General features: G+C 32.5%; 1 protein-coding gene and 1 pseudogene across 1 annotated transcript; both read right to left on the bottom strand.

The window, feature by feature from the left end:
• Nucleotides 1-3,532: 3,532 nt before the first annotated feature.
• Nucleotides 3,533-6,191, bottom strand: LOC126725930 (aquaporin PIP2-7). Its single transcript, XM_050430953.1, has 4 exons — nucleotides 5,770-6,191; nucleotides 5,022-5,317; nucleotides 4,093-4,233; nucleotides 3,533-3,997 (listed from the first exon to the last, which is right to left on the bottom strand). Exons 1-4 carry the CDS (start codon nucleotides 6,074-6,076, stop codon nucleotides 3,884-3,886), a joined length of 858 nt encoding a protein of 285 aa, XP_050286910.1. The 5' UTR covers nucleotides 6,077-6,191; the 3' UTR covers nucleotides 3,533-3,883.
• A 6,390-nt stretch (nucleotides 6,192-12,581) lies between these two features.
• Nucleotides 12,582-15,360, bottom strand: LOC126725921 (aquaporin PIP2-7-like; annotated as a pseudogene).
• Between the last annotated feature and the right edge of the window lie 408 nt (nucleotides 15,361-15,768).

Raw genomic sequence — 15,768 nt, 5'->3', positions numbered from 1 at the left:
ATCTGTTTCTCTTGAAAAATTAAAAAAGGGGGAAAAAAGATTTTAAAAGGTGTCATCTGCATAGAGGGCTCAGGATATTAAGAATTTTTTATAAGAAAATTGGAAACTAAAATTGTACGTTGACCCCAAAGCTCCAAAAAATTATGATATTACCAAAAAAATTGGGACTTGGTTAAACTAAAAACCAATCAAAAATCAATTCATGTTTCACCGATGTATGTAATTGTTGTTTGATAGTTTTCTTTTTCTCAAAGTGAAGTTTTATTTTTATTTTTATTTTTATTTTTGAAATTTAAAGATAGAGAGAGTTAATCATTTTTTGATTAAGAATGATTATAAAATGACCCTAACTAGAAGATGGGTAGGGAAGATAATTTAAGATTATAAATGAACTAAGCCGGGAAGATAATTTAAGATTGTAAATGAACTAAGCCATTTACAAATAACTTGAACTTGACTTGACTTAATAAAAAACTTGTTCATATATGTTTATATATAAACAAGTCAAGTTTGAGGTTTCATTTTAAACTTGTTTAATAAACAAATCAAAACCAATCAAAAAGTTGGAAAAAGAAAACTTTTAATACACTAGAGCATAATTACTACTAAACAAGGTCTTCAATAACATTTTCAAACTATGATGTTTGATACGGATGTACACGATAGAGGACATGTCAGCAGGTCCGCTTGTCCAAATCAATAAATGCTTACTTAACTCGGCCATCTCAACATATTTAGACTTCACAAGAAGACAATTGCCTTGCATAACATGTTTTCAACCAACCTAACAAATCTACCCAGCTCGGATGCTTGACCCACCAAATATATTGTCTAAAACCAAAATCTATAACTATTTTTTTTTTTCTTTGGAGGAAAAAATTATAATTTAAGCATCAAAGTTCTAGTGGCTGGTATAGCACTAATGTCTTTTAGGTTTTTATTGCTTTTCTCATAATTGCATGAAAAAAGCATATGAAAAGCATATGAATGGAGGACACTTCGCCACCCTGACCCAAGTTCAAGATCCATAGCTAGAAACCTTTGGCTAAACAAAAAACCCTTTAGACCATCTGGAAACCTATAATGCATCAAGCAGTGATTGATGAAATCATGTGCCGAGCATTTCCAACCACATTCAAAGGGTTAGCCAGAATATGATTCAATAACTTTATAAAGATATAAGAGACCAAACTTATATCTCAATTTTAAGTAGGACAAAGGTGAGCCACCCACAAGACCATGTTAGTAAATTTAATAGAGAAATGCTGCAAGTAGACAGGGCGAAAGAGAAGGTGACTTTAACAACTTTCATGGGAGTTGTAAATTATCAATTATGTACTCATTTGTGTAATCAATATTTTAGAAATTAAAGATCCCTATGCCATATAAAAGTAAATCACAGCTTTAAAATTGTAATTAAATATAGGGTCCTGTTAATAGGTGACCTTAAGGCAATTGATAACAAACTATTTTAAGAAAGTTTTGACACAACTTTGATAAAAATTAGAAGAAAAAAAAAAGTCAAAATATTAATTACTTTTTTTTTTCTTCACAAAAACTTTCTTAAAATGATTCACTAACAGATGTTCTAACTATTAACATTTCCCTTAAATATAATAGTGATTAATGAGATAGATTCTGGTTAGCTTGATCCATCAACACTCCGATTCCCAATCATGAAAGTTGTCTGGTATAATATTTTGATTAGTAATGATATAGCTGAATTTTGCTACCCTTGCATCTTGCCTCAAATTTTTTTTTTTTCTTTTCTTTTTTGGTTGTATATAATCATTAACTTTTATGATTCATTGATTTGATCCTTCACCTAGATAATATTTTTGAGTAGGACAGAATTTTCGAGAGAATTCGTGATGCGAATCTTCTAAGAAAATTCACTTTTAAAGGGTAGCAAATATACTGGTAGTATATCTAAAAATACTTTCTCAATGCTAACATTTAATAATGTGAACAGTTTTGGCTTCTTTAATTTTATGGATGCCAAAGCAAAACCCATTCTCTAAATTTTATATTCAGAAGGATCAAATGAGAGTAAAATTTATAACTAATTTTTTTTTTTTTGTCCACAATTTTTTTTTTTTTTTTTTTACTATTGTTTTTTTTTTTACTGAAGAAGGTAATTTTTTTTTTTTTTTTACTATTGTTGAGTACCGACCAAAAGCTTAAAAAATATATATATATTTTTGTCATTTCTTGGTGGCCTTTGTCCTATTGTCGGGCATGAAATAGTCCTATGTCTTGGTCACCAACAAAATAGAAAATTTTGTGGCTCCAAAATAGTCCTAAAATATATAAACAGGACTGACATTGATAATCAACTCTCATTCTCATACACGCACTCCAACGGGAAAACCTCACCTACTCCATTATTTAATCCAAAGTGTGCATCATCAAACAGCTCAAACTTCACCTACTCGTGTCTAGAAAATTGTCTGAGAGCCAAAAAATAAAAGGACAGGAATATAGGATAAGAGAGATTGAAATTAAATCACTAAAACTATAATTTATCTAGGAGAAAGAGACAAATTACCTTTTAAAAAAGCTAGGAATCCTAAGCTCTATTTGACTAACATGCTCTCTCTTTTCCTTTCTCTTCTTTATATATTGGGCCCCTCGGCAACTAAAAATATTACAAAGATTAAGAATTGAATGCATTATCTCTTCCAAGAACCACCACCACAAAAGCCAACTTATTTAAAAAAAAAAAAAAACCTCAAAAAACAAAGGGCCAACTTATATAATCTCTTCTAAAAAAAACTTATATAATCTTGTGGGCTATCACTTTCTATAGTGCAACTAATATTAATTAATGTATGGTATATTGGTACTACGCTACTTGATCAATACTCATTTATGATCATTTAATCTATGAGGATAAGAATGCTTCGAACAAAGCCATATAATTTCAATTAAACAATTATTACAAGATTAAGACTTCACCACCCTGAATTGATACCTTGAAGAGCTGGAAAGGGTCACTTATCCCAATATAATATGTAGTAGTAAGGGAAAGAGAGATTGGTTAACAATAAAAAATATGTTAATGTTGTTTACCCAAAAAAAAAAAATAATGTTAATGTCAAATTCCATATAAAAATAAGGTTATACTCATCCTAATCTACTCATCTTAATAGTTGTGAAATTTGTTGCATATGTAGCATTGTTATTTCCAACAAACATGGAGTTGAAAATGTTTTTTATTTTTTATTTATTTATTTTTTATCAATTTGCCCACTAGCTTTATGTAAGAATAATTGGCAACCATACAAAAAATCACTGAAGACCTGTTAATAAATTCCCTAGCCCTTATCCCTAATGTCACAAGAGATGCTACTATATATATGCTTTATTGTGAAGTCTTTGTCATTGTCTCTAACTCAACATTGCAATTGAGAAGAAAATTCCGTGAAATTTACTTCAAGGAACGAAAGAGCGACGACCCTATATAGCGTAATTTGCAAGTATGAAGAAGACTTGACTATAAAGCAAATGAAAGGTGACTGAGAATTTGAGATTGAGACTGATGAACACAATTCCATTTTCACTAGCTTTTGTGAGGAAACAACACGAATACACAACCACATAGAAAAAGCAAAAAGTAAAAGATGATTCAAGGATAAACAAGGACAACTATCACCACATAAATACATGAAAGAAAAGAAAAGAGAAAAAGGAAAGGGATACACAAAAGGCAGCCCCCCCTGTCCTGTCCCACAGACACGTTTATCTACAATTCCATGGACCTCCATGACTATTGAGGATTGCTAAAGGGACCCTCAGACAGACTTGCACTCCTTAGTATTGTTATTCACTTTGAAACACCCATCTCCATCTTAATACATAATTGGTTTGAAAAGCTTAAAACTTAAGCATTGCTCCTGAAGGATCCTAGAGCCTTAATAGCTGCTGCTCTAAGAATGAATTGGTGGTAGAAGGCAGCAATGGCAGCTCCAACAAAAGGTCCAACCCAGAATATCCACTGAAAAACATCATAAATAGAATTATATATGAGAATCTTATATATTAAAAAATATATATAAATAGTGAGAGGAAGAAGAAGGAGATGGCACATACATGGTCATCCCAGGCCTTGCTTTGGTTGAAGATCACTGCGGCTCCAAAGCTTCTAGCTGGGTTGATACCAGTACCAGTGATTGGGATTGTGGCTAGGTGAACCATGAATACAGCAAATCCAATGGGAAGGGGTGCCAATACCTAAATTTAACCAAAACAAAAAACAAATTCAACCAAGTGACAAATACAAAGGCTTATGTATTTTTTTTTTGCTGAATAATACAATGGCTTAGGTAGAGTATACACTATTCAGCCATAAATTTATATGTTTAGAAAATTGCCATAGGCGTGTGGATTTATTTTTTAGCAAAAATAGACACGATAATTTTCACAATTGTTAACAAGGTTTATTGTGAATAAAATAACATATATTGCTCTCATTTGGATCGATACAATTTTTAGTATACACCAATTACAATAAATTATACCAACAATATATGATTTTTTTAAAATTTTTTTTTATAAGTGATTATTTATACAAGTCCATGGAGTTAGGTAAAAAAAGTTTAATTATAAAATAAAATCCATATAAATTTAGGATTAGGTGAGGAAGCATTAGTAATACCTACCAAAATGGGCCTACACCCTACAGTTTTTCAATAAACAAGTGATCATTTTGTAAATTTTGAAGGGACAATGATTGTCTAAACAACTTATTTCCTAATCGTCCATATACATTAATTTTCTACGTTTTAAAATTGGACGTCACATTTTCATATTTCAAAATATGTACATAAATATATGCAATTATGAATTTTGTGTGGAAAATGAGAATAAACAAATATTTACTGATTTTTCTTGAAGCATAGAAACAAGTCAATAACAAAACTAGCTACCATAGAATTTTTGAATGAACCCGTTGGGATGAGAAAATCTTGACATGTTGCCTAATAAAATTGTATTAAATTAAAATTAGAGGGCATGCTTACAGGAACATGGGAGTCTCTAGCGTTCCTCTTAGGGTCGGTGGCTGAGAAGACAGTGTAGACAAGAACAAAGGTACCAATTATCTCTGCCCCCAATCCAGTTCCCTTGTTGTACCCAGCTGACAGCTCATTGGCTCCACCTCCATACCTGGTGTAGAGTGACTTCTGGAACGCCTTCACCAGCCCAACACCACAGATTGCTCCCAAGCACTGTGCTACCATGTACAACACTGCTCGGATCAGAGACACCTTCCTCGCCAAGAACAGCCCGAATGTCACAGCCGGATTTATGTGTCCTCCTGCATACCCAAGTTTTCGTACTTATCAGTTATCACTGAAATTTCTCTATCCAGCAACAATTAAAACACACCCTTGCCAAGGAGAAAAAAAAAATTTGTATATGTATGGGAGAAAATTATTAGGTTTTTTTTTTTTTTACGTACTTTTTATTTTCATATGAATTTAATCAGTGAAATTCATTATTACTCTAATAGAATAGAGTATTAGCAAGTCCTACCTCGCTGAAACTTGAATATCTATTTTTCTTTCTCTTTAATTGTTAGAGAGAGTATGTTGTGAAAAGTTATTCGGTATTTTGTAGTACAAGGACATTAATACTTTCTTCTCTTCTATGAATAAGAGTTTCATCATGAATTTAAGTGCTGAGGCTGGTTATTACTTAATAGAAGAGAATACTAAAGAACTAAATAATTACTTGCCATGAGGTCAAGAGGAAATTAAGTTAACCTACCAGAGATACCGGCGGTGCAGTAAACAAGGACGAAGATCATGCCACCGAAGGCCCAAGCAATACCAAGAATACCAACCCCACCACATTGGTCTGCGTTCTTGAGGGGGTCAGTCTGGCTCTTGTACCCAATCACAGTCAAAACTGTGATGTAAAGGAAAAGAAGCGTGGCAATGAACTCTGCAATAAGAGCTCTGTAAAAGGACCACTGGGTTAGCTCCTCAGGGTCGATCAAAGGTGCTGGAGGTGGGTCATGGTAGTCTTTAGCTGAGTACTCTCCTCGCTCTGCAACTTCAACGTCCTTTGCCATAGTGATCACTTAAGCTTTACAAGTATTATGAGCTAGAAATAGAGAGTTTTAGAAGGGAAAGAAGAAGTTGAAGTGTGTTGTGCTGTGGTTTGTGGATGGAGGAGTGAGTACAAAGGTCTATTTATGGAGGACCAGAGAGTATAGGTTCATGATTTGAAGCCTATGTTTTTTATTATATAAAAAAAAAAAATTAAAATAAGAGTGATTATGTATGGTTGCTAATGATATGATTAACATAATTTTTTTGCCGACCATATAGCTTAATTTCGCTTGCATGGACCCACTTTGCCCTCCAACGGCTCTTGATTCATTATTTATTTATTTGGAAAACTTTCTCCCTTTTTTCTTTTTCCTTTCACCTTTGTTGATGGTCCCAGGTCCAGCATCATGAGGAAAATTCAACAAATTCAACGGCTATGTGTGACTATTTAATTTAATATTGTTTAGAAGAATGTGTGATTAAATTTAGAAAAGTCATTTGATCGAGAAAAGCAGGCAAGTTGCAGCAACGGTCTACAACGATAACGTTCTCATACTTTTTTTTGGTACATAAAATGATGCATAAAAAGTAAGACAAATAATTTATATTTCATGATGGTTTAACACATGCAATGTAAAGCAATTATGAAGAGCACACAAATAAAAGGAGCAATTATGCAATTATGATAAATTTAGTGTAACTATGACTTACTATAGTTTTATAAAGTCTTTTTAATGCATAAAACACTTACTAGAGTTTGTAGAGAAATTTAATAAATCTTTGTCAGAACCTGATTTGAGTCATACATTCGATAATCAATATTTGTTTCTATTGAAAGTTTTAACTACAAGTATTTCTCAAATTTATATTAAGTTGGTATAATTGATTAATTTCCCATAATAGGCGATGAGATTTGATAGTTATTTTCGGCTCAAGTACTTTGATTTGTGGAATTTTGTGTTTGGTAGAAAGAAAAACAAATTAAAAACTACAGGGTCCATTACTGAAAGAGAAATGCTATGTCTACAACATTTCTACAACATTTTTACAACAAATCCTAAGTGGTAAGTTGTTACTGGTTGTTTTTGTTGGGGCAAAAAAGTAATCTTAGTGTTAGTTTTAAATTTGAACCAATAACAACTAACCACCCATGATTTGTTGTAAAAATGTTGTAAAAATGTTGTAGACGTAGCATCTCTCTTAATGAAAAAACCAATAAGCAATCTGCAAATTGCAATTAATCTCAGGACCAATCACTCTCCAACACTTTATTTTCTTCCATAGACATAGCACTTAGAATGAGGTTTGAAGTGGAAGAATTTAAAAGGAAAAAAAATAGTGTGACCAAAAAACAAAAAGAATATCCTCAACACATGCAAGATAGGAACTAAAATGTCGTCAATTCCAATAGCATTGAAGCAACCTATTATATATGTTATCCGAAAAAAAAAAAGATTTTTCAAAATGATTATTATATTGCTAACAATGTTGTCATATTAGTGGGTGATGATGGTTTGCCAGATGAACTTATCTGGATGTTACCTAAAACAAATGATTTGAATCATAATTTGGTTATCAATGATATTCGCTACAGTCATGTATGAGGTTGCTAAATGGTTTTTATCTATAAATTTAATATTAATCACCTATTCCAAGAATATTTTTCTCCCTTGCATTATTGAGTTTCCGGCGACCACACAGAAGATCAGTTGTAGAAAATAAATACTAGCAGATCATATACTATCTATTGTACGCTTTTGACCACAGAATGGCAGAATTACAAGCTAACCAATTTCAATAAGTTATTATTATTATTATTATTATTATTATTATTATTATTATTATTGTTATTATTATTATTTCTAATGCACATCTAATTATTGTTTTATATATATGAAAGTGTCATCATAGGATAGCCTCAAAATTGTCACAGTATAACAGTAACAGTTTAACAGAACTAGAATTTTTTTTTTTTTTTTTTTTTTTTTTTGAGGAAACAGAACTAGAATTTTATCATGGGTACAAAGAATGATCCAAAATTAAAGTAATACATAAAAAAATAAAATCATTATGAACAATACACACATATATATTGTATTTTAATTCATTTTGACTAAATCATTTATAATAATAAAAAAAATTAATCTTGAAAGTTATCTATTATTGATTCTATATATACTAAAAAAATGTCTTTCAATTAACAACATGAAAGAGCTCATTAGAATATATATATATATATATATATATTAATATTGTATTTCAATTAACAGATGTGTTTTTGTGAAATGGTGATGTGATGAAATCGACCAGCATCACCGCCCCACTCTAATTTTAATCTCTTTCCCATCACATTTCTTATAATATGTTTCAAAAATTGCGGAAGTTGCTTTCTTATTTTTAAGTAAATCTATTACATTGTGGTTCGAAGTTCACCACGCGTCCAAACACCATATGTATGATGAATACTAGTTTATCTTTTGGTTATGTAAGGTTGAGTGTGACCTATCATTGGTCGGTGAGTCCTTTTGTTTTATTTTTTTCCCAATTAATCTATATGATATGATAATAAAGTTATGGATTAGAATATTTGTGAAAGGCTGAATCAGATTGATGGCAACCATATAAGAATAACACATTTTGAGTCTTGACAAGAGGTGGGGGTTGAGTTGTGAAAGCTTGGGTACGTATGTAGGACAAGGAGTACGATTAATATTATTGAGCCATATTAGGAAAAGAAAATGTGTCTTACTTCATTTTGGTTTAATTATATATTTGGTTCTTCACCTTTGTCTTAAACTATAGAATAATAGAAATCCAAACAAAACACCATTAAGTAAATAGAAAATGATAAAGTTACCACAAAATACTTACAAATTGATGTGGCAAAAATAGATGAGGACTTAGTTTATAAGGCTTATGTGATCAAATTTGCAATGTTTCTCGTATTGTTCAAGTGAATTAGTCAAAAACGTTAGGATAATAAATTTTAAATTTTAAAAAAATTATAGTGCAGAACATTGAATAAATTGATTGTTAATAAACTAAATATTATTTAAGTAATATTGAAAGTTTTCGCCAAAGGCTCCAACTTGTATTAAACCAACCTTGGTATGGTAATACCATGTGGGCTTAAAGGCATTGCCCCACAAAATGGGCTCTAACTAGGATGATAGAGATTTAAGTGGGGAGACTGTGACGCCCTAGATTAATTGAAGATTGATTAAGTGTGAGTGTGTGGTGAGTCCCACATTGCGCCTATGCTAGATTTATCTAGACTTTATTAACAACTACAAAGAGTCTTAATTGTGACTAGATTATTCGTTTTGAGGTATAGTGCAAATGCAACTAGTGCTTTTTTTTGGATTGTTACCATAACCCAATAGAAATAGTGTTGGTTTTGGGCAAATTCTAAACCTCACACAACTTTGGACATCGTTTCATATACATTGATGTTGCTTTATTGCTAGTAGCAGCAAAAGAGGAGACAAAAGTTCACTCTGTAATAGAATATGGACAATAGCTTAACTGGTAAAATTTCTGATGGTTGAATAAGAAATCTGGGATTTAATCCCCGCCTATACTAAAAACTTATTAGTGTCTTAGTTTGATGATAAAGAACTATATTATCGAGAGTAGAAACCATAAGTTGAAACTATTTAAAAATATGAATATGAACAAAGGTTGTTTATGCAGTAGAAGATGGGCAAGGGGCATAAGCCCATTATGCAGCAATGCTAAACTCAACTCCCCTCTCTCGTATAGGGCCCAGACCATCAAACGAACACCCTCTTTGTGGTATGTGAGAAAAGAACTCAACACAAATACATGGGGTAGCACCAGGCGTGCCAATAGCACAAGGGTTTGGGATCCTTCAGGCCCGAATGCAGCACCAATCCTTAGGCTTTCCAGGCCAAGTTTGTTTCATCTAAATTGAATTAAAGTAATAACCCTCGAATCGATCTGAAGGGCCTAATGCGAGGACTACATCGACTTAGAAGTTAGGAAACCCATCTAAGTCCATTTTTGGCGTATTATGCATGGCATTTTTACAAATAATTAACAATATAAAATGTATGTGATGTACATGATGTTATAATAACTAGATTCTCATTATATATACACAAAGCCGTGACGGTTCCAAGAATTTTTTTCAGGGTGTTCCTTAAGAAGCATATTTTTTTCCAGTGGCGACTCTAGGAATTTTTCCCAAATGTATTGTTGTTTACTTGTTTCATTAATTTGTTTGTCTTTTATAATTTATAATTTGTTATATTGTTGTTTCATTAATTATAAAATTATTAATTGTTGTTTAATCTAACATAATTTAATTTGTTTGTCTTTTATTTTTATTTTTTTGAGAAAGAATTTGTTTGTCTTTTATAATGTATTGGTTAATTAAATTATTAATTATTATTTATTAGTTGCTTTCCCCAATTAATTATTGGTTAATTAATATCCCAAACAAACAAATTTAATTAGTTCAACTAATTACTATGATTGTTTGATACTTGGAATATCACACTATTACTTAACCAAAAAAAAAAAAAGTCAATAAATTGTGCAGCACAAAAATATATATAGGTTGTATAGCTTAAATCCAAATCTAAAAAAGAGTGATTTATTACATATTTTATGACCATTAGTTGAACTAATCAACTAGCACATAGCACACAACCATATTTATTAATTATTAGTTGCACACTTGCACTAGCACTAGCACACAGTGAATCAAGTAAAGCCAATTGATTGTTTCTCACCAAAAGACACCAACACCAATGCTAAAAGACAATTAATAATCTCACCTACACCAACACCAACACTAGATAAAGCCAAAAACAAGGTAAATATTGAGAGAGAGAGAGAGAGAGCACCGGAGCAGGGAGGCTGAAGGCTGAGGCTAAGACCATCACTGACGAGCGATCTCCAATGAGGGGCGAGCAAGTGACGATGTGCTCTGGACCGATCTCCGATGAGGGGCGACAATGTGCTCTGGACTGCGACTAGACCGATCTCCGATGAGGGGCGACGATGTGTTGTGAACAGATCTCCGATGAGGGGCTACAATGTGCTCTGGACTGCGACTGGACTGATCTCTGATGAGGGGAGGCGTTGCTCTGTTTTTAGGTTTGCTTTAGCCTTTAGTGATTTCTGATTTAGTGATTCGAGGTTTCTGATTTAGTGATTTGCTCTGTATTGGGGTTTTTTTTTTTTTTTTTTTTTTTTTGAGAATCTATGGGTTTGCTTCCTCTGTAATCTGTTGGGCTTGCCATGGGCTTGATATTGGGCTTGCCGTCCGTTGTTTTGCTCTATTACAAAAAAAAATTTTGGGCTTTTTTATTTATTTTTTTGCTCGAAAGTAGAATAAATATATATATTTAATTTGAGGGTGTTCTTAATTTTGATTGAAGGTTATCCTAATTTTAAGGGTAAACAAATAAAAAAAATTAATTATTATATATAATTTTTTTTTTCAGGTCAGGGTGTTCCTAGGAACACCCTGAGCATAACGTGGTGCCACCACTTGACACAAAGTTACAGAATATATTACAAATCATATAATAAGCCTTACCAAAGATGAAAAAAAACAATACACACTTTCTTTTCTTTTTTTTTGATAACAACACACTATTGAACATCTTTGATAACTCTCCCACTCAAAATCATATTATTCCATTGCGGTTGAAGTTTTCTTTTTCTTTTTTAAATTATTATTGGATATATCTGTTAGAAAAATTGTGGAGTAAATAAGAAATTGACTCATAATGTGTCCACTTGAATATGATATTAAAGTGGTGAGAATCCTTGAGTCCCACATAAGAAATGATAGAGAATATGAATTTATATGCTCATAAGTTGGATATTGGGTTAGGCTTTAGGCATGTGTGGACTAGGCCCTCTTATCCAAATAATAATATTTTAATATTTTATTTTTTGAGTCAGTAAGTTTGTATACAACAGTTTTTCCTGAAACAGTGTGTTTGTTCAGTAATATATATATGTTCATAGCCCCTCGTTCATGAAAAAAAAAACTTTGGAGAAACTCTCCCAAAGAGAAAATGAGTTTGTGTATTATCATTTGAGTTAAAGAGAGAGAAAGAGACAGATTAGTTTGCAAAGATTGAACCTTGTGTGCTTTTTTTTTCTTTTTTTCTGTGTTGTAGATCATTTTATCCTAGGAGGTAGATATTCATAAGTCTCAAAGCATCACAGATTATGTGAGGGGCGAAATCTGCTTTAAGGAGATTGTGTTAAACATAAGACTTGATCTGTATCATTCATCCTTTAAGCATTTGGTCTGTGATTTTTTTCAGTTATCTTGCAGATTTCTTTTTATATATACAATATCTATTTATTGTTTTGCCTATCACATCTATTTGTGTTATTGCTTATAATTAGATCTATATGTTGTTATTTTTTGCTTAATCACAAAAGTAAATTGTTGAAATATATCTAACAATATCTGCTCACCCTTACCCCAAAAAGAACTTTAGCCCATTAACAAAATGAGCTCATTTGCCATTAGGATTGAAACAAATTTGGATGAATTCATTAATGTGTAATGGGGATGGTTTCAATTTGATCTCTCTTTCTCCTCTGTTTGGATGAGAAAGAGAGTCATACACAAGATGGTGAATAAACTAGATACAAGTTAAATGTCTCAGAAAGTACAAGAGAAAATATCTGAGAGTTGGAAACACCATCTCCATCTTAATTTGGGAAAATACATAATTGTTGGAAAAACTTAAGCATTGCTCCTGAAGGATCCTAGAGCCTTAATGGCTGCTGCTCTAAGAATGTATTGGTGGTAGAAGGCAGCGATGGCAGCTCCAATAAAAGGTCCAACCCAGAATAGCCACTGAAACACATCATTAATATAATTATATATGAGAATCTTATATATTAAAAAATATATATAAATAGTGAGAGGAAGAAGAAGGAGATGGCACATACTTGGTCATCCCAGGCCTTGGTTTGGTTGTAGATCACTGCGGCTCCAAAGCTTCTAGCTGGGTTGATACCAGTACCAGTGATTGGGATTGTGGCTAGGTGAACCATGAATACAGCGAATCCAATGGGAAGGGGTGCCAATACCTTAATTCAAAAAAAAAAAAAAAAAAAAAAAAACAAAATCAACCAAGTGACAAATACAAAGGCTTATGTATTTTTTGCTGAATAATGGCTTATGCATACACTATTCAGGCAAATATATTAGCAAATTTATGTTTAGAAAATTGCCATAGTATCCTACTTATAGCGGTCAATTTGCCATATCCTTCCACAAACCAGTGACTTGTGACATGGTGGTACAGTAACTGTGCTATGTTATAAGCATGTGGATTTATTTTGGAGTAATATTAGAGACACGATAATTTTCACAACTAATATGCATGGTTTATTGTGATTAGAGTAACATTACTTTCATATGGATCGATACATTTTATATTATTCACCAATTACAACAAATTATGCAAATAGTGTGCCAAACTTTTATCACTTTATAAAAATCCATGGAATTAGGTAAGGAAGTATCGTAAATAAATTAAAAAAAAAATTAATTATCAAATAAAATTCATATAGAGTTAGGATTAGGTGAGGCAGCATTAGCAATACCTACCAAATAATGGGCCTACACCCCACAATTTCTTAACCAAACCAGTGAGTTAATATTGTAAAATTTGAAGGGATATTTGTATCCATTCATTTTCTATGTTTAAATTCATAGGCTAAAATTTTCTCAAAAAAAAAAAAAAATTCTATGTTTAAATGTAGACGTTATCTTTTCGCATTTTAAAATTTGTACACCATGATACATATAATTGTGAATATTATATATGTACATGAAAAAAAGAAGTGTAGAAAAATATTTACTCATTTTTCTTGAAGCATGGGAATAAGTCAATAGCACACTACCCTAGAATTTTTATATGGAGTAATTCTTTAAAAGAAAGTAAAAAAATGAACCCGTTGGGTTGGGACTTAGGATGAGAAAATCTTGACATGTACGTAGTCTAATAATAAAATTGTATTAAATTAAAAACAGAGGGCATGATGAGATGAGATGAGATGCTTACAGGAACATGGGAGTCTCTAGCGTTCCTCTTAGGGTCAGTGGCTGAGAAGACAGTGTAGACAAGAACAAAGGTACCAATTATCTCTGCCCCCAATCCAGTTCCCTTGTTGTACCCAAGTGCCAGCTCATTGGCTCCACCTCCATACTTAGTGTAGACTGTAGAGTGACTTCTGGAACGCCTTCACTAACCCAACACCGCAGATTGCTCCCAAGCACTGTGCTACCATGTACAACACTGCTCGGATCAGCGACACCTTCCTCGCCAAGAACAGCCCAAATGTCACCGCCGGGTTTATGTGTCCTCCTGCATACCCAAGTTTTAACATTTATCAGTTATCACTGAAGTTTCTCTATCCAGCAACAATTAAAACACACCCTTGCCAAGGAGGAAAAAAAAATTTGTATATGTGTGTGAGAAAATTATTAGGTTTTTTTACATGCGCGGTACTTTTTATTTTTACATGAATTTAATTATTAGAATTCACTGTTATGTGATAAAACAAATTACTAGCTCGTACTAACTCACTAAAACTTGAATATTTGTTTTTCTATTTCTTTCATTTTTAGAGCGGGGAAGTACAGCGACATATAAATACTTTTTTTTCTCTTATAAGTACAATAAATTTCATCATGAATTTAAGTCATCATAAATTTAAGTGGTGAGACTCGTTACTACTTGATAGAAGAGAATACTAGAGTACTGAATAATTACTCTCAATTAATAGGGGGTCATGAGGAAATTTAACCTACCAGAGATACCAGCGGTGCAGTAAACAAGGACGAAGATCATGCCACCAAAGGCCCAAGCAATACCAAGAACGCCAACCCCACCACATTGGTCTGCGTCCCTGATCAGGGGGTCAGTCTGGCTCTTGTACCCAATCACAGTCAAAACTGTGATGTAAAGGAAAAGAAGTGTGGCAATGAACTCTGCAATAAGAGCTCTGTAAAAGGACCACTGGGTTAGCTCCTCAGGGTCGATCAAAGGAGCTGGAGGTGGGTCATGGTAGTCCTTAGCTGAGTACTCTCCTCCTTGCTCTGCAACTTCAACATCCTTTGTCATAGTGATCACTTAAGCTTAGAAATAGAAGTGAAAGAGAGTTTTAAAAGGGAAAGAAGTTGAAGTGTGTTGTGCTGTGATTTGTGGATGGAGGAGTGAGTACAAAGGTCTGTTTATGGAGGACCAGAGAGTATAGATTCATGATTTGAAGTCTTATGGTTTTAAAAAAAATTTAAAATGAGAGTGATTATGTATGGTTGCTAATGATATGATTAACATAAATTTTTTGCCGACCATATAGCTTAATTTCGCTTGCATGGACCGACTTTTCCCTCCAACGGCTCTTGATTTATTATTTATTTAGAAAACTTTCTCCTTTTTTTCTTTTTCCTTTCACCTATGTTGATGGTCCCAGCTCCAGTGTAATGGGGAAAATCCAACGGCTATGTGCGATCATTTATTTATTTATTTATTTTAGAAGAATGTGTGATTAAATTTAGAACGGTCATTTGATCGAGACGAGGCAGGCAAGTAGGGCAACGGTCTGTAACGACATTATTCTTGAGATTTTTTTTTTTTTTTTTTTAAGTGATACACAAAAAATAAGACATAATTTATATTCCATAATTGTTTAACACATT

Source organism: Quercus robur, chromosome 1, assembly GCF_932294415.1.
Source record: "Quercus robur chromosome 1, dhQueRobu3.1, whole genome shotgun sequence".
Classification (NCBI taxonomy): domain Eukaryota; kingdom Viridiplantae; phylum Streptophyta; class Magnoliopsida; order Fagales; family Fagaceae; genus Quercus; species Quercus robur.
This window is presented reverse-complemented; position numbering and strand designations above follow the sequence as displayed.